Below are 21,573 nucleotides of genomic sequence, written 5' to 3'. Positions count from 1 at the left end.
GGTTCTGGCTGCCGCTGCACCCCTGCTCGGCCCAATTCTGTGGGTTTGGCAAAGCAGCTGGCAGGGGCCTTAAGACCCATTAGCAAAGGAGAGGTTGCCGGGAGCCAAGTGAAGGGAGCCGGGTGCCTGGGAGGTGGTGTGTATTGTGGGGAGGCCTCAGCTGCCACAGCCCTTTGGAGCAGGTGGTAAGCACGTGCGGGAGGGGCGGGGGGGGGGGGCGGGAAAGGGGAGAAGGAGGTACCCGGCAACAGATGGCCCAGGCCCAGGCCGAGCTGGGGCTTTTAGAGAAGAGGGTGGGAGGGGACTGGCCATCTGCACCTGGACGCAGCCCCAGAGCTCCTCCCCGTGTCCCCCTCTCCCCAAAAGCGCAAAGAAAAGGGTTAGGGGGGAAAGGGGAGGGCTGCTTTTATTCGGACTGAATGTTCAAACACACACCCTCCTTACCCCTCCCCAACACAGAGGATGGAACCTGGAGAAGGCAGCTGGGGAAGAGGGTGAGGAGCAAAGGTGACGCTGCCTCCGTCAACACCACTCTTCCCCTTGCACTGGCCAGATCGGAGGGAGACCTGGGGCAGCGGTGAGGGGCTCCCCCTCTAGATGAGTCTGGGTCGCTGTGAAGGCTTGAGGGGTGGGCTAAGGCTCGCAAATGGTGGCAAAAATAATCTCCGGATGTCCACTTTGGGGTGGGGAAAGCAGAATATGGGACTGCAAAGCTACGAGTTCTCTAGCCCCGCGGAGCTAGGCAAGACTGGGAAGTCCAAGAGAGGGTCCCCAGAGCAGAGTGGGAAGAGGACGGCACCCTATGGGACGGATCCCAGGATGGAGGGTATCTGAGGGGTCTGACCATAAGGCCCTCTGGTCAGGAGGCCGCGGGCAGTGGCTGTGCTTGGCGACTGGCCCAGTACCGGTGGTAGGTGTCCTGGAAGAGGTCCTGGCAGGCAATGTGGGCACGGAGGCGGGCACAGGCCAGGAAAGCCCCTGCCAGCTTGCGGTGCAGGGCATAGGTCTCCTCGGGGGGTGGGCGGAGCCGGTGCCGTAGCAGCACAGGAATGAGGCCCTGGATGCGGCGGGCGGTGTCACCCACCCCAAAGTCGTAGGGGCCCTGGGTGGCAAAGGGCTCCCCTAGGATCATCACTGCCTCCACGTGGGCATCTGCAAATGCCTAGGGGTAGGGGAGAGCAAGAGGCACTGGGTATGGACAGTATGAACTGGCAGCCCTCCACTTGACCCAGAAGAAGCCCCCAACTCATACAAGCCCCTAACTCTAGAAGAGAAAGCAGCCTCCACTCCTTCCAGAGCCCCTAGGAGACAAGCAGCCCCCTAGTCCTCCCAAAAGAAATGGCCCTTCACTTCCTCTCAGAGCTTCCCATAAACAAGGAAGCCTTGGTCTCTCTACAACAGAGAAGCAGCCTCCATCCCTGCCCATTGTACCCACTAGCAGCCCCCACATAAACAGTGGTGCCCATTTTCCCAGGGCTTCTCAGTAGCCAAGCAGCCCCCATCCCCCCACTCCTCCCATAAGAGATAAGCTGCCCCCTCCCCCAAGAATTCATACCCAATAGATACCAGCCCCCTATGCCCCAGTGTCTCCTGACCTTGGTTTCAAAGCCTGTGAGGAATTTGAGGTCCCTGGATTTCTGCAGGACCCGGTCTCTGTCTCCATGCGCAGCAGCCATCACCACCTGGGAAGATGGGTGTGAGCAGAGGGCCAAAGGCCAAGCAGCAGGGTTCACTCAGAGGTCTGAAGAACTGGGGGCTAGAAGCCTGGCCCTCCTCATACCCACTGCCATTCTCACCTCCCCAAGCCCTCTCACCTAGAAGCCTCACCCTCCTCACCTTACCCCTGTCTGTTGCCCTCAAGACCGTGCCAGAGCCTGGGGGGGAGGTGGTCAGGGTTCTGCCCACATGGATGAGAAAGCAAAGCCTGCCTGGAAACTACCACAGTGAAACAGCACAGGGGGAAATAAATGCTAAGTGCTGCTCATGGGTCCAAACACTCAACTGGACAAGGATGTGACTATGACGCAGAATTGCATCCGAGATGCCACTGTGCCGTCTCTATGATGGCATGGTTGATGTCTGACGTCCGTTTCCTGCACTCACTTGGAGCCCAGAGACAGCAGGGATTCTGGCTGGGTTTAGTCCCATGTGGTCCAAGGTCTGGCACTCAGGAAGTCTTTGGTGCATCTCTGTTTAGCAAACTAGTGTGCGAAGCTAAGCACCTCTTCAGTCGTGAGTGTGTGAACGGAAGGCAGGAGTTGAGGACCCAGGCACAGATGGACAGAAGCAGGAGCCAGCCTGCCTCAGCTCAATCTTAGCTCTGCCACTTGCTGGCTGAGAACCTCTGGGCAAGTCACTTTGCCTCTGGCCTCCGCTTTCTCATTTGTGAAGTGGGGATGATGAAAGTATCTTCCTCATGGCTTGTTGTGAGGACAAAGGAAATGGTATCTGTGGTGTGCTTAACACCACACCTGCATGTAGGAAGCACCACAAATATTGTGCGCTCCTCTTACTAAGAAGTGATCTGAGGGTCCTCGCCATGGCAATCAGACAACACAAAGAAATAAAAGGTATTCAGATTGGTAAAGAAGTTGTTAAATTGTCACTGTTTGCAGATGACATGATATTGTACATAAAAAACCCTAAAGAATCCACTCCAAAACTACTGTAACTAATATCTGAATTCAGCAAAGTTGCAGGATACAAAATTAATACACAGAAATCTGTTGCATTCCTATGCACTAATGATGAACTAGCATAAAGAGAAATCAGGAAAACAATTCCATTCACAATTGCACCAAAAAGAATAAAATACATAAGAAAAAGCCTAACAAAGGAAGTGCAAGACCTATACTCTGAAAACTACAAGACACTCGAGAGAAATTAAAGAAGATACCAATAAATGGAAACACATCCTGTGCTCATGGATAGGAAAAATTAATATTGTGAAAATGGCCATCCTGCCTAAAGCAACCTACAGATTCAATGCAATTCCTAACAAAATAAGATAGCATTCTTCAACAAACTAGAGCAAATAGTTCTAAAATTCATATGGAACCACAAATGACTGTGAATAGCCAAAGCAATCCTGAGAAGGAAGAATAAACCTGGGGAAATCATGCTCTCCGACTTCAAGCTCTACTACAAAGCCACAGTAATCAAGACAATTTGGTACTGGCACAAGAACAGACCCGTAGACCAAAGGAACAGACTAGAGAGCCCAGATATAAAATCAATTATATATGGTCAATTAATATACAATAAAGGAGCCATGGACATACAATGGGGAAATGACTGCCTCTTCAACAACTGGTGTTGGCAAAACTGGACAGCTACATGCAAGAGAATGAAACTGGATTATTGTCTAACCCCATACACAAAAGTAAACTCAAAATGGATCAAAGACCTGAATGTAAGTCATGAAACCATAAAACTCTTAGAAGACAACATAGGCAAAAATCTCCTAAATATAAACATGAGCAACTTTTTCCTAAATGCATCTCCTCGAGCAAGGGAAACAAAAGCAAAAATGAACAAATGGGACTACATCAAACTGAAAAACCTCTGTATAGCAAAGGACAACATCAACAGAACAAGAAGGCATCTTACAGTATGGGAGAATATATTTGTAAATGACATATCCGACAAGGGGTTAATATACAAAATATACATAAAGAACTCACATGCCTCAACACCCAAAAAGCAAATAACCTGATTAAAAAATGGGCGGAGGATATGAAGAGACAATTCTCCAAAGAAGAAATTCAGATGGCCAACAGGCACATGAAAAGATGCCCCACAACACTAATTATCAGGGAAATGCAAATAAAAACCACAATGAGATCACCTCACACCATCTAGGATGGCCAACATCCAAAAGACAAACAACAACAAATGTTGGTGAGGATGTGGAGAAAGGGGAACCCTCCTACACTGCTGGTGGGAATGTAAGCTAGTTCAACCACTGTGGAATTAATATGGAAGTTCCTCAAAAAACTAAAAATAGAAATACCATTTGACCGTGGAATTCCACTCCTAGGAATTTACCCAAAGAATATAACCTCTCAGATTCAAAAAGACATATGCACCCCTATGTTTATTGCAGCACTATTTACAATAGCCAACATACAGAAGCAACCTAAGGCTCCATCAGTAGATGAATGGATTAAGAAGATGTGGTGCATATACACAATGGAATACTATTCAGCCATAAGAAAGAAACAAACGCTACTATTTGCAACAACATGGATGGAGCTGGAGGATATTATGCTCAGTGAAATAAGCCAGGTGGACAAAGACAAGTACCAAATGATTTCCCTCATTTGTGGAGTGTAACAGCGAAGCAAAACTGAAGGAACAAAACAGCAACAGACTCAAAGACTCCAAGAAGGGACTAGGGGTTACCAAAGGGGAGGGGTGGGGGAGGGCGGGTGGGGAAGGAGGGAGAAGGGGATTGAGGGGTATTATGATCGGCACACATGGTGTGGGGGGTTCATGGGGAAGACAGTGTAGCACAGAGAAGGGAAATAGTGACTCTGTGGCATCTTACTACACTGATGACAGTGACTTCAATGGGGTATGAGGGGGGACACGATAATATGGGTGAATGTAGTAACCACACTGTTTTTTCATGTGAAACCTTCATAAGAGTGTATATCAATAATACCTTAATAAAAAATACATAAATAAAAGTGCTTCATAATCTCAAAAATAAAAAAGAAGAAGTGATCTGAGGGTCCTTACTTGCCAGAAGAGGAATAAGGCTCAGCAGGGACTAGCAAGGCGAAGAGTGGGACCAGGGCAAACCTTAGCTGCTGAGCAGCCCTTTCTTGGAAGGAAGAGAAGGGGATACAGGATTAAATCTGGCAGTTCTATTCTGTCTCAGCTACCCCAGCCTGAGCCTGTCTGGCCATCTGTCAGGACTGTGGTCCTTGGGGGCCCATGTGACAGGGCTTTTTCAAACTGGAAAAGGCTGGGGAGAAGGGAGGAGGGCTATGTTAAACAGGCCCAAGGGCAGAGGGCACAAGACGTCCCAACTACCCAGAGGCCTCATCTTTGGACCTCAAGTGGCCTGTGTGTGAGGGGTGGTGGTGGGGGATAGTTATCAGCTCCTCCTTTGTTTCCCCATTCCAGGGGGACCCCATATTCTCCCAGTTCCCAAGCCAGAGCTCTGGGCCTTGTCCCCGACACCTCTCTTCTCCTCCCCACAGCCTTCGAGGGCTCCCAGCTCCCAGTCTTAAAGACTACTTGTTATTCAGAGGGAGTTTTCTAATTCTGACCATGTCCCTCCTCTGCTCAAATTCCTTCCATGGCTCCTCAGGCAGCCAGATAAAATACAGCCGAGAAGCATGGCTTCTAAGACCCACAGTGATTTGGCTCCAGCCTCGACTGCCGGCTCCTGCTCTGCCCCACTGCGGCTCAGTCAGAACACGAGCTTCCTTTTGGAAGAGCCTCCAGGACCTTCCTACTCCAGTGCGCCCTGTACAAGCAGCTCTGACATCATCACCTGGGGCTGTGTTAGAAATGTAGAATCTTATGCCTAACTCCAGACCGGAATCTGCATTTTAATAGGATCATAGAGGGGAGGGCAGTGTTTCTCATCAAGTCTGAGAAGCACTGCTTTGGAATGTCCCTTCTCGCCGCTTGGCCTTTGCACATGTTATCTGTCTGGAATACCCTCCTAGCTCTGCCTGGTTGGTCTCCTTATCCCTTAGGTCTCAATGCTGATGTCTCTTCCCCTGGGAAGCTCTCCCGGACCCCCTAGGCTGGGCCAGGCTTGTCCTCTCGCTCCCACAGTCCCCTGTACTTCCCCATCCCACACTAACCCCTCCGGGTCCTTACAGTCTGTCCCCGACCTCGTGTGTGAGCTCTCTGATGGTCAGGACCCGGGTTGGACTGGTCACTCTTATTCCCAGTATCACCCAGACAGAGAGAGGTCAGAGAATACTTGAATCGGTGACTAAATGATTACAAGTTCAATCTCAACAAATTAATGAGATGGCATTCTTTGTGACCTCTGGGACAAATCCACCCTGGTGGGTGGGAAGGATGGGCAACATAAATGAGGAAACACTTCTAAGGAGAGCTGCCCGCTAGGGAGCAACCTGCCAGGGAGGTACGAGAATGTAAGGCTGGGCACTATAGCCCTAGACAGTGTGGGGAGGTGACAGGAGAGCCACTGTTGGCCTTTCTCTTAAGAAGGGGCTACTCAGGGGTTGGGAGCATGGGTTCTGGACTCAGACTCCCTGAGTTTGAATTCCAGGTCTGCTGTGACCTTGGGCAAGTGACATAACTTTTCAGAGCCCCAGTTACTTCACCTGTAAAATGCATTAAAAATGGTCCTTTACCCATAGAGTTGCTGGATGGTTTAGATCAATTTAAAAGTGCTTGCCATAATATCAAGTGCTTGGTATTTGTTAGCTATTGATATCACTATTACATATTACTTCTTAATTCCAGATAACTATATTTCTCCTTCTCACCCTTGCCTCCCTATGTGGCTTGAGGCTTGGCCCTTCAGAGACACTAGGGTTGGGGACACTCACCTCAATGTAATGGTCCGTGAATTCAGTCCCAAATTCTCGACTTGCACCAAAGTCCAGCAGAGTCACCTAGGAATGAGGGATGGTAAAAGGGACACTGGGAGTCCACCACTGTTCCTACTGTCCAGCAGGGGTACCTAGGGTCCACCCCTCCCTCCCCATATCCTGCCTCTCCTGCCAGAGCTGCCATCCAGCAGCCTCCTGGGGCTCCTTCCAGTCCACCCCCATGTGAAGCTGAAGGGACCTGGCTTTTATTTCTTTTGTCCTAATCATTTTCAGGACAGGTTTTAGGCACAGGAAAAAATCCAGACAATAAAATCCATGGAAAAGTAAAATGAACCCCACAAGTCCCACCACCAGCTTAAAATATAAATCCAATCCAGAGGGAGCCTCCGGTGTACCCTGGCCTGATGCTACCTCTTCATGTCCTCATCCTTTTTTCCAGGGTCCCCATTTTCCTGAAATTATTACTATTATTAAATTATTATTTCCTGAAATTCCCGTGTGTGCATTTCTACATGTTTTATATATGTGTGTACCCATGAGCAATACACAGTAATGTTCCGCATGTTTTAAAACTTCACATCATAAATGGTTGTTTATGATAGTTATCCTGCAACTTGTTCTTTGTGCCCAACATGGTTTTGCAGCTTATCCCCATTGCTGTGTGCAGCTCTCACTCATTCATTCATTTTTTTTCACTGCTGTTACATGAATATATCACAATGCAGTTATCTGGTTGATGGATATTGTGGTTTCTGGGTTTTGCCATTAAAAAGTGCCCAATGAACACAATGTGTAAGAGTTTCTCTAGGGCAGTGGAGTTTAAAGTACTGATCACAACCCACAGTAGGAAATATAGATTATACTGGGCACCAGCATACATGCATACATAAATATAAATGTCAAACAAAACTGTCCCAAAATAATATGGATCCTTCCCATTTGTGACACTGATATTTTCTATTCTATGCCTTAAAAAAAATAGCTCATGGACCCCAGTGAATTGATATCAGGACTCGTATCATCGCCTGGAGTTAGAAAAACATGTCTCTGGGTATGAGCCTAGGAGGGATGCAGGGTGTCTGTGCACTTGGGAGGAAGAAGCAGCATGAGACTGAGGCTGGAGACTCAGTGGGGCCACATTACATGCGGCAAAGTGCTCAAGAGCTGATCCTGAGGGTGTTGGGGAGCTGCGGAAGGGGCAGCTTGGCTAGATTTGTGTTTTAGGAAGACCTCTCTGGGGACAGAATGGATACAGACCATTTTGGAGAGCCATTTGGCAACCATACATCCTGAGTGTTTCAGTCTAAACTCCACCCCCGGGCCTTTGGACACCCTGTGTTGTCTGCTGGGAGTGCTCTGCTCTTTAGATGGCTGTCTCCTTTTAATCTATCTGGTTTCAGCTTTAATGGCACTTTCTTCAAGAAGCCTTCCTTGACGTCACTCACCCCAGGCTGGGTCAGCCACTTTCCCTGGCTTCCCACAGCCCCCGGGCCTCCCCCATCATGACCACTTTGGCTTGTGCTTCCCCATCATGGTAGTAATTACTGTAGGTCACCATTGCCTAGTGACTGGTCTCCCCACTGGGCTGGAAACTCTGAAAAGGGGACGATCAGGGTTGTCTTGGCATCACTGTCAACAGGCAGTAGGTGCTTGGTGTGTTCTAAATGAGCAACAAGTGTGGTGGTGATGACTAAATGACTTCAAAAATTGTGCTTCCTCTTCTAGATTGTTACACTTTCACTAGGAGGCCACTGCCTAGCCAGGGACTCCATTTCCCAGCATCCCTTGCACCCAGACAGGCCATGTGACCAGTTCTTATCAATGGAATGGTAAAGGGAATGACAGGGCACTTTTGGCCAAAGCAGTTAGGCAAGGGGTTACCCTTTCAACCTGTTTCCCCTTCCCCTGGAAGGAGAGCACTGCCAGGCCTAGAGGAAGACACAAAAACAGAAGGGAAGGGAAGGAGCCTGGGTCCCTGAATCACCATGTGGAGGAGGGCCAACCAAACCTATTATGTGGGTAATAAACTACTGTTGTATTAAGGTACTGAGATATTGGGAAATATTTGCTACAGTAGCTAATGTACCCTGACACATATCACGAAGAACCTACCTGGTGGCTGGAGGCATCATACAGGAAGTTGGCCCAGTTAGGGTCTGTCTGCATGAATCGGAACTCAAATAGCTCCCGTAGACACAGCCTCAGGAGCTGGAAGCAGATCTGGGATGGGAAGACAGAGTAACAGACAGCTCAGAGTCATCTGCCCCTATAAAGCCTCTCCAACCTGGAGAGGAACCTTAAGTCTGTCTGGCCCACCCTGTCAGCCCTGCCCTGGGGCAGGCCCACCCAGCTGTTGCATGAGACCATGTACCTGGTTACGGGTGTCCTGGCTCAGGCCCTGGCACTGGTCTAGAGGGACCCCTCCAGCTAGCTCCATGCCCAGCACCCGTGTCGTGCACAGCTCTGTGATCACCGCTGGTACCCGGAAGAAGGGGTCACCTGCCAACAGCTGCCTGGGGCAGAAAGAAGGGGAGGGGAGGGGACTTCATGCTTCAGGCCCATGTGGCCTCCCCCTCTGAGAAGTCCTCCATGAACAGTCTATGTCTCAGCTTCCTTCCTGCCTTCCTTTTGCCTCTCTGTCCTGAGTGATGGCCAATACCTGGCTGGACTGACATTCATTCAGACATTTCATTTATTCACTCAACAAACATCTCTGCAGCACCTACTCTGTGCTTGTCCCAAAGCTGGGTGCTGCTGGAGACCCAGTTACCACTTCCCTCCTGGAAACACTTCTATGACTTCCAGTTGTCCCAGGATGAACTTAATATATTAAGCTTGATGAGCACCACTTTTTTTTTATATCGACTTATTAGTTAATCCACCCCAAGAACAGTCACTGATGATCTGAGACCACAGTGATACTCATGGGTCCCTCCTGGTGTCATTACTCTGAACCCTGGTTAATAAAGGGGAAGACTCTTGGTGTCTGTCCCTGTTAGATGACACTGGGTGACAGACAGAGCAGTGGATGAGCCCTGGGCCCTCCCCACACACATACCAGACACCACACTCTAACTAACAGACACACAGACCAATACTAGACTGACAGAACACGTGGAAGTATGAGATTTGGGAGGCAAAGAATGAGTGAGACCACTGGCTGGGGACCTGTGGGAAGGCTGGAGTGGGGGTAGCTCTGGAGCAGGGCTATGGGGTAGGGCCAGGGGCATGATGTAGGCTTTATTCTGAGGGCAAGGGGAATCCTACAGGAGAGGGGTCTCCCAGATCCCCCACGGAAGTGCCCTGGTCCAGCTTACTTTACACTGTCCTCCTAAAGTTCCACTTTGGAGCTTGTATTTTTGTCCTAGTTTATAAAATCTCTTTTTAAACTACTTCTCATGGCCCAGGCCCCTATGCTAAGCATTTCATCAGCACAGTTCCCATTTATCCTCACTCCCCTATGCAGAGGATACTCTTCCGAGTGTGCAGATTTAGGCCACCGAGCCTGTTCAGGGCCAACCTGGGACTGGACCTCACATCTGAGTCCAGGGCCCATGCCCCTAACCACTGCCTCCTCTCACTCCGTACCTACAGGACTTGATTCAATAAACGTATGGGCCATACTGCAGAGGATCGCACGAGGTGCAATTAATTGCTGCATATCACGATGCTTCTAAGACACAACCTCATCGTTCTCTGTAGCTGTAGTTCATTCATCTTCGCGGGTGTATGATATTCCAGTGATGAATATACTGCAATTTATTTATCCATCCTGCTGGACAAAGCTGATAGATTTGGGTTTTCCCAGTGAGCCAGTGAGGACTGTCATTGCTCTGAGCATTCTGAAAAAGTCTGATGGTGTCTATGAGCATAAGTGCCCCTGGAGTATTTAGCAAGGAGGGCAACTTTGGGTTTATGTGAATACTGAGGCTCAGTGCTGCCAGCATGCTTATAGCAATTTCTCTTCCTGCCCACAGTATATAAGGGATGTCCTGAAGCTCTCTTGTCCCCAACTCGGGACACTGTCAGGCTATTTAATCTGTTAGTCCAGTGAGTGTAACGTTATCTCACTGTGGAATTAAGTGCTTGTTGACAAAAGCATGTCCCCGTGAGACTGCAGTGGTTATGTGTCCCATCGGACATATGAGAAAACCAACAGAGAGAGGAAGTGACATGTCCAAGTCCACAGAGGACATGGGATCAATGAAGTCATGAGTGCACGAATGGGTGGATGAGCAAATGAATGCAGAGAAAAAAGGTTTGCCAGCCCTACCCCAGTTCCAGCTGCGGGGGAGGGGGTGTGGGGCACGGGATGGGGGTAATCCACTTCCCACTCATCCTGGGAGGGAAGGAAGGAGGGAAGCTGGAGAGAAGGGGTCCCTGAGGGGCCTGCACGTTGCTCAGCTCACCTGAAGTTCTGGGCACAAGCTGCTTCACGACGGTAGTCACACTCCCAAACTAGCTCCTGCTGCAGGGCCTGCAGGCTCTGCTCAGCAAACAGGCCTGAGGGGGCAGTGGTGTCAGCCAGGGAAGGCCACAGCCTGTCCCACCTTCCCCCTGCTGCCCCTCAGGCTCCAACTCAGAGATTTCTTCTCTCGCTACCAGTCGTCTCTCACTATCTGTCCCTCACATGCCTTTTACCTGCATTGTCTGTCCATGCACTTCCCCTCTGTCCTTCACACAACTGCAGCCTCTCCTGGGGCCTGTATCTCTCATAGGCACAGATTCCAGTCCCCAGACATCTCTTCCGCGGTCACATGCCACTTACTCCCTCTTTTTCACATTCTCACATGCTGCCCTCAGGCCTCGGAGTCTTCCTTTCTAGGCCTGCCACTCTCACTCTCACACACACACACACACACACACACATACACATACACATACACACTGCTCCGTCTTCTTCAGGCGCTTTCTCATGTGCTGTGACAAAATCATGAGGTCCCGCTTACACTCCCTTCCTGTTTCTGTGGCTTTTTTTCAGACTGACAGTCCCTCTCTGGATATCCTGTGTGTGTGTTTATGGATTTCGGTCTGGGCTTCTGTCTGAGCCTCTGTCAGAATCTCTACGTTTGTCTTCCTCACACACCAGCACTCTCTGGGCTCTCCCTGCCTTGGTGCCCCTTCTGCCTCAGACACACAGGCTTCCACACCTGCTCACACTCACACACAGGCACACCCTGCTCAGAGCCAGCTGCCCTCCCTCCATCTGGCCCCACTCTCTCTTCGGAGAAATCCCCCCGCAGTCGGGGGTGGAGCAGGCGCCTCACCCTCCGGCAGGGCCACACTCATCTTGAGCACTGCCAGCAGGTTCTGGATGTCACTCTGTATGCTCTGGGCAACACCTGGGTACTGGGAGGGGGGTAGCAGGGAGTGTCACTCCTCTGGGACAGCAGTGTGCCGCCCCCACCCCAGCTGGCCTCCCCTCTCACCTGGATCTTCACAGCCACCGGGGTCCCATCCCTCAGCATGCCCTGGTGCACCTGCCCGATGGAGGCAGCAGCAAAGGGCACCTCCTCCAAAGAGACTACCTTGGCCTGCCAGTCCCCGCCGAGCTCCTCTTCAAGAACTCTCTGGGGAGAGAGGTCCTAAGAATCATCATCATCATTAAAGGCAGCTGATTTCACTCCCCGTGCTGAGCACTCTCCGTGTTAATTGGCTGCTACCCCACTTTACAGACAAGGAAAATGAGGCTCAGAGGGAAGTCTCTTGGCCCAGGTTGATGAGCTAGGTCCTGGCGGAGTGGGAGGCCCAGCCTGAGCCTATACTCCCGAGAGACTGCGGGCTGTTGTGGGGATTGCCATTATGCGTAGTTAAGATTGGTAATAATCCTTTGTTATACTTGTATATTAAATTATTTACTCAAACCTAGTAAGATAAAGGAGAGCCAAAATTACAGAGCGCTTCCTGCGGGCCAGGTCCCATTGGAGTGTCCCAGAGGGGGACAGTAACTACCCAGGGTCACAGGGAATGAGCAGCACAGATCAGAAGGCAGGCAGGCGGCTGGATTCCAGATTCTACACCCTTACCCAGTTATTAGAAGAACAGCTCATGTTTTGGGCACTTACTCAGTGCCAGGCGTTGGGCCAACCTGTTTACAGACACCATCTCCTTTAATTAAAATCCAGTAATAATAACAGCTAAAACTTTCATGTCACTCATGATGTGTCAGGGCCCTTCTAAGTGCAAGTGCTGAACATATACTAATTAATGTAACCCTATGATGTGGGTGTTGTTACTGCTATTGCCATTTCACAGATGAGCTAACTGAGGCACAGAGAGGTCAGGCCACATTGGTACTAAGTGGCAGAGCGAGGGTTTGAACTCCCAAAGTCTGGCCCCTATGCTCTACTGCTTCTTCAACAGCCCTGACAGAGCCCTGAGCCTGCCAGGGACCGGGCTGAGCACTCTGAACCACTCTCTTGTTTAATCTCATTTAATCACAACAGTCCTATGAGATGTGAGCTTTAACGATCCCCACTTGACAGATGGGGGAACTGAGGCACAGAGTCAGACAGGGGGTAGGGCAATGAACCTAGGAAATTCAGGCAGAGTGAAGCACACCTCCCTCACCAGTCACCCAGCACTGGGCACTCACCAGCATCTGCCAGCGGGGCATGAAGTCGGCGCTCTGGCGGACCCGCTCGAAGATGTGCTGCAGCTGGGGGCTGATGAAGCTATTGTCTTGGGGGACAGAGGGGGTAGGGAAGCAGTGAAGGAGCAGGGGAGGAGGGGCCCCCATGGGAGTATGTGCAGTCAGGGCTTGGTGGGTGCAGTGGAGTAGAAGTGAGGTCAGGGGTTAGGAGTCGAGGGTCATGATGTACCTTGGATGCTGAGCATTTGGCCAACCTTGAGGGCGGCCCCCCGAACTGCACACAAGGTCTGCACAATCCGCTCAGCATTGGCCTCTGACAGGAAAGGGCTGGAGCCTGGGCGGGAGCCACCCTCTGGGTTGGAGATAACCATTAGCATTACAATCACAAACATAATCATTATAATACCACTGCACACCCATCAGAATGGCTAAAATGAACAAGACAACACTAAGTGTGGAGCAACCTGAATGCCAGCGCTGCTGCTCAGTGTCATGGCACAAGCCCTTTGGAAAACAGTTGGGAGTTTCTAGTAAAGCACATGCCTATACCCGAGGCAATACACCCAGGAGAAATGTGTCCACCAACAGGTACTCTGAGAAGGCTCACAGCAGCACTATTCATTAACACTCCCAAACCAGGAACAGCCCAAATGACCGTCAAGAGAAGAAAGGAGTAGTCATGGAGTGAATACTACAGCACTGATTCCACAACCTGTAACTCCTCACAGCAACTTGGCTGCACCTCTCACACAGAATGCTGAGCAAAAGAGGCCAGACACACACAGGAATACACTGTCCGATTATACTCGCATAAAGAGCAGGAACAGGTAAAACTAATGTCGGGGGTCAGAAGCCCTGGAGTGGTTACTGTGGTTGGAGGAGTGGCCAGGATTGGGCATGAGAGGAGCTTCTGGGGAACCAGGGCAATGATTCTCAGTGTGGTCTGGGGGGCCCCTGAGAAGCTTCAGGAGGCTCTGTGAGATCAGAGCTATTTTCATTCTAATAACAAATGCTATTTGCCTTTTTTTACTCTCATAACTCCCAGTTTTTCCAGAAGCTCCAGGACCTGTGATGATGTTGCTCTGACAGCTGATGGAATATGTGTGTGTGTATTCTTGTGTCTTAAAAACTATTCAATCTTTACTACAGTAAATATCCACTAATACAACCCCACCTAAACAAGCTCCTTGGGGTCCTCATTCTATTTTTATTGAGATCCGATTCACATACCATATAATTTACCCACTTAAAGCGTAGTTCAATGGCTTTCTGTATATTCAGAGTTGTACAACTATTACGACAGCCAATTTTAGAACATTCTCATCACCTCAAAAAGAAACACCATACCTATTAATAGTCATCCCAAATTTCTCCCAACCACCTTTCCCTGAACCCTGAAACCACTATTTTCTGTCTCTATAGATTTCCCAATGCTGGGCATTTCATATAAATGGAATCATCTAATGTGTGGCCTTTGGTGTCTGACTTCTTTCACTAGGACAGTGTTTCCAAGATTCATTCACATTGTAGCATTATCATTATGGGTGACAATATCCCATTGTATGGATATAATACATTATGTTTACCCATTCCTCAGTTTTAAAGAGTATGCAGAGACCCTTAGACCAAAAAGTTTGAGAACTGCTGTATCAGGGTTTCTTGATCTGGGAGCTCAGATGTGTCCACTTTGTGTAGATGAACCAAGCTGTACACTTATGATATATGCACAGCTCTGTATGTAAATTAGATTATTCAATAAAGTGTTTATTAAGCTTTTATTTTTTTAAAAATTGAGATGTTATAATGAGGGCTCACCCTGCAGCAGGCAGAATGCCAAGCGTCTGTGTGGATTCTCTGCCTGAATCCTCACAATCACCCCAGGACGTAAGAACTACCAATGCCTTCATATTCAAGGTGAGGAAACAAAAGATTCAGAGAGGTACAGTGCCTAGCCCTGGGTCACACAGCATAGAAGTGGCAGAACAGTGTGCAGACTCAGTTTGGCCTCACCCTAGAGCCTAATCCTCTACTGACCCCCAGGCTTTTTATTTTGAGAAAGAGCCAAACAGACAGAAAAGGTGCATGGATGGTAACATGAACACCTGCACACCCGATTCAACATTTTAAGATTCTGCCTCATCTGCTTTCCTTGTGTGTGTGCCCAAATGCTTACCACTATTTTTTGCTGACCTATTTGCATGCAGTTGTACTCAACCTGTGCGAGTTCACAATCACAGTGCCATCCTCACACCTAAGAAAATTAACATTAAGTCTCTCATTTGCTCTTCAGATTTTCCCATACTTTTCCCAAAAAGTGTTTTGTAGTTACCATTTTTGAACTGACATGCATCAGGGTTCACATATTTCATTTGTCAGTTATTTTCTCTTTAGTGTCCTCTGATCTGGAACATCCACTCTCATTTTTGTTTTAAGACACTGACTTGCTGGGGAACCTCACCTACAAATGCCGATCTCTATACATCTCACTCCATCCCCATTGCACACAGACGCTCACTAGTACTCCTCTGGCTTCAGCTTTCCTAAGGTCCTGATGGCTTAATTTTTTTTCTCACATGATATGCTTCTATTCATCACAGCCCTGACAGTGGCTTCGCCCTGTTCTGAGCATTCCACAATGACCCAAAGAGATGGTTACATTATCATCACTTCCATTTTCTGGGAAACTGGAGCTCTGGGAAGGGAAGCCACTTGCCCCAGGTCACACAGAAGGCCAGGCAGTGTGGCCCACTCACCTGACTGTAGGTGTCCTCCTGGCAGCGACTTCTTGGCCGCCTCGGCCAGCACTCCCAGCCCTAAGCCCACAGCCAGTCCTGGAGAGTAAGAGAGGAGCTAGGTGCCCACTTGCCCGGGTGAACTGCCCGCAAACTGTACGCCCCCTGCCCAGTTCCTCTTTCGTCTCTGTCTCTGTCTATACATATTTGTCTCCCAACTCTCTGCATCCCTCTGTCCCCAACTGTCTTTTACTCACCATCTCCCTGCTTGGGGTTCCTGTCAAGGTGGGGCTACCTCTTTGTGTAGATGAACCAAACTGCACATTTATGATATATGTACAGCTCTATATGCAAATTAATTATTCAATGAAGTGTTTATTAAGCTTTTCTTTTCTTTTTTAAAAAATTGAGCTGTTATAATGAGGGCTCACCCTGTGCCAGGCAGGCTCTCTCTCTCTCTCTCCATGTCGGTGTCCTGGGCCAGCTTACCCCAGTTGTGCATCTAAGTCATGTGAGGAACTTTTGTGAATAATGAGGTTTGGATTAAAATGACCTGAGTGGAGGCCTTAGAATTCTTTTTTTCTTTTAAAGCATCCCAGATGATTCTAGTGCACAGCCAAGAATAAGAAGGCCCCGAAGTGACCCCACCCCTACCTCGCCAGGTGTGTCTGTCTTCCTAAGACTCCTGTTTCTCTGCCCACACCTCTTCTTTCTGCTCACCTCTTTTTCTAAGTCACTTCTTACTCCATTTCTCCCCTTCCCTCTACCTGGCACATGTCTAGGCCTCTCTCTCTGTTCCTTTTGATGCTCTTTCTCTGGCTCTGATTTCCTCTCTTTTGTCCCTAAAGATATCTTGAGTCTTTTTGCTTCTATCACTGTCTCTGTAAAGAATCATTGCTGGCATTTTCTGAGCACTTTCTACCCGCTAGGAACCATGCCTAGTGCCTTAGATGCACTAAGTCATTTTTTCCTCACACCCTTGTTGAGGTAAGTTTTACAGAAACACTCCCATTTTACAGGAGGAAACCAAGGATTAGAGAAGTTAACACCTTGTCCAGAGTCATAAAGTGTGGATGCAGCAGAATTACCCCTTAAACCCTGGGCAGGCTGGTGTCAGAGCTCTAACCACTGCGTTCAACTCCCTCTTTATACTGTGAATCAGTATCTTTAAAACCTGAGCTTTGACCCACAGTAAACAAGACATCAGCATTATAATCAGTAGAGACCAATGTATACATAATGTTTCATGAAATAAGACTTTCCCTTACGGTACACACACCTCATACTTTCCATTCTTTTCAACGCTGCTTGCAACCCACTAAATTATTTCATGCAGATTGTGACCTAAAGTTTGAACAATCCTGCGACATGACCTGGGGTCAAGTCACTTCACCTCCCGTAGCCTCCATTTCCTTGTCTATAGAATGGAAATAAACACTTACGCACACGGTGCAGAGCGATCATGGGTGTACAGGACCTTGTACATTCCAAGGCCTCAATACATATGTTTCTCACTGTTTCTCTTGGTTTTGCAGGCCTTTACCTTCATTCTCTTTTTGTCTCTCCCTTCCTGTCTCTGATTCACCCTCTCCCTTGCTTCACTCCATAAATGTCACCTCCTCTAGTGTCCCACAGTCACACCTACCCCCAAAGTTGGCCAAGCGGCTGATGCGGGAGACAGGCACCTTGCGTTCCCGAGAGCGGTCACTCAGCTGGGAAATGGAGAGCAGGTCTGAGGGCAGGAAGGTGGACACGGTGTCCAGGGAGTCCAACCAACCTGCCGCCACACCCTGCCCCAAGCTCAGGAAGCCAGCTGCCTTCATGGGGTGTTGCTGGGTGGGTGAGGGGCGATGCTACCTGGGGCCGGGATGTCTTCCTGATCCTGGCCTCGCGAGCCCTGCGAATGTCCTCCTCACCCAGACCTCTGCCAGGCCCATCCTTATGAAACCTTTGGGCCCAAGAACCGCCACATGGACCCTGCAAGAGACATGAACATTGGTAATGAGTGGAGGACATGGGATCTGCCTGGCCCTTTTGTCCCCTCAGCCTCTTCCCTTTGAAGACCCCTTCCCAGGCTCTTACCCACCAGTGGGGTCCAGGCCCCAGGGCCCCACAAAACAGACCAATAGTCCGGCCCAGTGGTCCACAGCTCCCCCTCAGTAGGCCCCTGGCCTCCAGCCACATCGCCTGGGGGAGAAAAGGAGGGATTATTCAAGGAGGAGTTGTGGGACTGACCTTCCCGCTGCCTCTGCCAAGCCCTCACATTCCTCTGTGTCCACCCTAAGAATCCCACTCACCAGACTTCCTCCCCTCTTAACAGGCCCCCCCAATTTCTCCTAGTTACTTCTACCCTTGCTCGGAATCCATTGCTCTTTCTGCGCACCTCCCCAAACCTACTTTTTTCCAGTCCCGCTTCCCGCCGTTGCTAAGGTCCTCCTCATTTGCTACACACCCACAGATCCTCCAGGGCTACCTCTCCATTCCTGATTCCCCACCAAACCCGTTGCTAGGAACCGCCTTCCCCTTTGTTGCTAGGTACCCACAATTCCTCCCCTGTTCCCCCACAACCCGAGCCCGTTACTGGGCACCTCTCTGGTTGCTAAGCACCCACCGCTCCCCGGTTCCTCCTCGGCTACGCACTGGGGCTTCCCTGAGCTTCCGGGAGTCTCTGCATGCCCGCCCTCTCGTCAGACAGCCAATGGAGAAGCAACATCTTGTTGACTGGCATGTGAAGAGGCGGGACCAGGGGCGGAGCCTAAGGGTGGGCGCTGAGGCCTGTCGGGGATTTGCTGGAACACCGTGGTGGTGCACGTGCCCTTGTATGCCCGGCACTCACCTCAGGGTTCCTTGTACGCGGCGGCCCTTTTTGTTCTCTATGTTTTCGCAAATATCCCTTACCCTTACACACTCCACACCCCTGTCCTGTGCAGGAACATCTTGACAATCTCCTTTCTTATTTTTACCCCCATCAGGCTCATCATCTCTTTTGAACACACATCTTCCCAGCCAACATTTCCTTTTCACATTTGCACACACCCCTCTGCTCCAAACACCCATCTCCTAGCACCCACCCTCCTCCCTTGCCCTTGTAACCTTCCTGCCTTGCTGCCTATCTCCTCACACTCTCAACTCTCCCGTGTACATAAACCCCCTCACATTCAGCCTCTTGCACACCAGGCCCTGTTCCCGCATATACCCTGCTTTTCTCCACTCTCGCCCACCTGCTGGATGGCTTGAGTGGGAACCCTCTGTTTCCTGTAGGCTTGACATTTCCCAGAACACACTCAGCCAAGATTCCCAGTGCTGAGTCAGGAGACTTGGCATCCCAGAAAACCAGCTCCCAGCCCATCTGGGGGTGTGGGGGATGTGCGGGGAGTGGGGGGGGCGGCAGGATTAAAGCCTGCTCCCCTCCACAACAGACTGACTCATCCCTCTTCTCACTGTTTGTAATAGAAGCAGCTGGCTGGGGCATCTCTCCCACCGCTGGGAGAAGGAGGGATGTGACGCTTTCCCCACAGAACCCCCTGCCCCTTTCTAACCCCCTTTGTCAGGAATCAGACCTCCCTGTCTGTGCCCCTGTGCTATATGACCTCAGAAGAGCCTCCCTCCTTTCTGGACCTCAGCTTCCCAGCCTGTATGATGTGCTAGGAGGCCCCCTGCTATTACTTCTCACTGTTCTTAAAGAGATGACTCATTTTAAAGCCTTGGTCCTGCGCCCAATGCTTCTCCCCCAGGTGACTCAATTCCAGGACAGAAACCACCTCTTGTCCTCCTCTAGATTAAGGGTCTGACTCAGGAGCTGGGTGACAACTCACCCTTGGGGGCAAAAATATATAAAAAGCATCTATGACAATAACCCTACAGGATTGTGACTGGTGGTGCCAAGTCTGGTGCCACATGTTCACATATATGAGGTCATATCAAATAGCATGGTCACTACCTGCAAAGGCTAGAGGCAGGCAGACCTCTGAGCCTCAGTGTCCCTGTCTTTAAAATGGGGCTGTAGCACCTACTCTTGTTCAGTGTTAGAGAGAGATGCAGTAAAACAGTGTCTGCAAAAAGCTTAGTATGAGGCCTGGTAGAGAACAAGAGTGCTACACGTGAAATTTCTTTTGGAAACATTCTTTTCAAAATTTTTGTTAAGCACTTAGCATGTGCTTTTCTAGGCACTGGGGATACAGCAAGGAACAATACAGGCTAAAAGTTTTGCCCTCTTGGTGCTGGCTTCTGGTGAGGGGCACAATAAAAAAAAATTGTAAGTATATTTAATAAGGCATATATGCCAAAAAGAAAAATAAACCAGGGGAGAGGGCCAGAGACTGGAGGGAAGATTTTGAGTTTAAATAAGGTGCTCAGCGAAGGCCTTGCTGAGGAGATGACTTCAAACAAAGACCCAAAGGAGGTGAGGGAGGGAGTTATTGGAATGTCTGAGGGAAGAACATTCTAGGAAGAGGGAACAACAGGTACAAGGGTCCTGTGGTAGAAGAGATCTTGGAGAAATAGAAAAGAGGCCAAGAGGGGAAAAGACAGAGGAGATGAGGTCTGGGAGGTGACCTGAGCCAGATTACATAGGGTATAGTGAGTCACAGTGAGGACTTGTGACTGTTACCCTGAGTGGAATGGCAACCCTGGAGGATTCTGAGCAGAGGAGGGACATGATCCGATTTAGGGAAAATGCTCTGACTTTGCGCTCTTCCTCGAAAACCCCAGCTTCAAAAGCAAGTTCTATCACCCAGTAGGGACTAAAAGCCCAGCCTTTGCATTAGGTGGGCGGGTTCAAATCGATACAACCTGGATGTATGATCTCAGACTCACTACTCTACCTTTTTGTGCTTGTGTTTCCACCTAGAACGATGATTCCAACCTCACAAGATTTAGGGTACAAAGAGCTCAGTATTGTGCCTGGCACAAAGCAAATGCACAAATGTGAATGTTGTTGTAAATAACTACTAATTCCTGTAACAGCCCTGTAAGAAAATTATGGTTGTTATCCTCCTTTTTATAGATGAGGAAACAGGCTCAAAGGAGATAAGTCTGTTGAGAAAGATTACCCCATTAGTGAGTGTTGGAGCCAGGATTTGAAACCAGGCATCCCAGCTTCAGAGTTTAAGGCCCTGGCTTTGCCCCACCACTAACCTCACTTTTTAACCTTAGACAAATTATTTTACTACTCTGGGCTTCAATTTCCCTGTTGGTAGAACTGTGTGGCTCTTGTGGCACTAAACACACATTTTTCTAAACAATAAAATATTAAATATCCTCATTTACAGGTGAAAAATCTGAGCCTGGGGCGGAGGGAGTGTAAGTCATTCGCTCTAGGCAGCACAGTTAGTAAGTGGTAGAAAGCGAGTCTCGAACGTACGTAGCGTAAAGTCAGTCCTTACTCAGAGTAAAGAATGGGCGCGGTGCTGGACTTGTCACCGAGGGTTATAAGAAGGCTAAACCGGTCACCTGAAGGTGTATAAAGGTTGGATTAGTTGCGGGGCGGGGCTTAGTGGAGGAGCCCCACTGGACGGAAACCGGGATTCCAGCGCCCAGGTCCGAACCTAACCAGCTTCTAGCTCGCTGAGGCCACACCCTCCAACGGAGACGGGCGGGGCCAGACGAGACCCGTCCCTTTACGTCACGTCCGCCTGGGCGGGGCTTCTGGGCTTTCCCTGGAGGCGGGGTGGGAGGGTGGTGAGTATCGGTTAACCCCTGC

At 49.6% G+C, this 21,573-nt stretch overlaps 1 protein-coding gene across 5 annotated transcripts; it reads right to left on the bottom strand.

Annotated features, from left to right (window-relative positions):
* Window positions 1–388: 388 nt before the first annotated feature.
* Window positions 389–21,572, bottom strand: COQ8B (coenzyme Q8B). Of its 5 annotated transcripts, XM_057493112.1 has the most exons (16): window positions 21,419–21,482; window positions 20,696–20,774; window positions 17,955–18,059; window positions 17,730–17,849; window positions 17,518–17,584; window positions 15,894–15,971; window positions 13,370–13,492; window positions 13,144–13,229; window positions 11,978–12,118; window positions 11,816–11,897; window positions 10,958–11,051; window positions 8,920–9,061; window positions 8,661–8,768; window positions 6,546–6,611; window positions 1,596–1,682; window positions 389–1,162 (listed from the first exon to the last, which is right to left on the bottom strand). In XM_057493112.1, exons 3-16 carry the CDS (start codon window positions 18,054–18,056, stop codon window positions 860–862), a joined length of 1,599 nt encoding a protein of 532 aa, XP_057349095.1. In that variant the 5' UTR covers window positions 18,057–18,059; window positions 20,696–20,774; window positions 21,419–21,482; the 3' UTR covers window positions 389–859. The 5 variants fall into 5 exon arrangements, with proteins under 5 accessions (XP_057349095.1, XP_036752400.2, XP_057349094.1 ...); XM_036896505.2 differs by lacking the exon at window positions 20,696–20,774 and having other exon boundaries at window positions 21,419–21,572; XM_057493111.1 differs by lacking the exons at window positions 20,696–20,774; window positions 21,419–21,482 and adding an exon at window positions 21,257–21,377.
* Between the last annotated feature and the right edge of the window lies 1 nt (window position 21,573).

Source organism: Manis pentadactyla, chromosome 15 (genome assembly GCF_030020395.1).
Source record: "Manis pentadactyla isolate mManPen7 chromosome 15, mManPen7.hap1, whole genome shotgun sequence".
Taxonomy (NCBI): domain Eukaryota; kingdom Metazoa; phylum Chordata; class Mammalia; order Pholidota; family Manidae; genus Manis; species Manis pentadactyla.
This window is presented reverse-complemented; position numbering and strand designations above follow the sequence as displayed.

Excerpts from the sequence above, each read along its gene's own strand:
- COQ8B (XM_036896505.2), bottom strand. The coding sequence starts at position 18,056 with ATGTGGCTGGAGGCCAGGGGCCTACTGAGGGGGAGCTGTGGACCACTG. Across the intron at positions 15,972-17,517 it reads CCGCTTGGCCAACTTTGGGG|GACTGGCTGTGGGCTTAGGG; the intron begins GTAGGTGTGACT and ends CTTACTCTCCAG. Across the intron at positions 12,119-13,143 it reads TGCCCCGCTGGCAGATGCTG|AGAGTTCTTGAAGAGGAGCT; the intron begins GTGAGTGCCCAG and ends CTCTCTCCCCAG.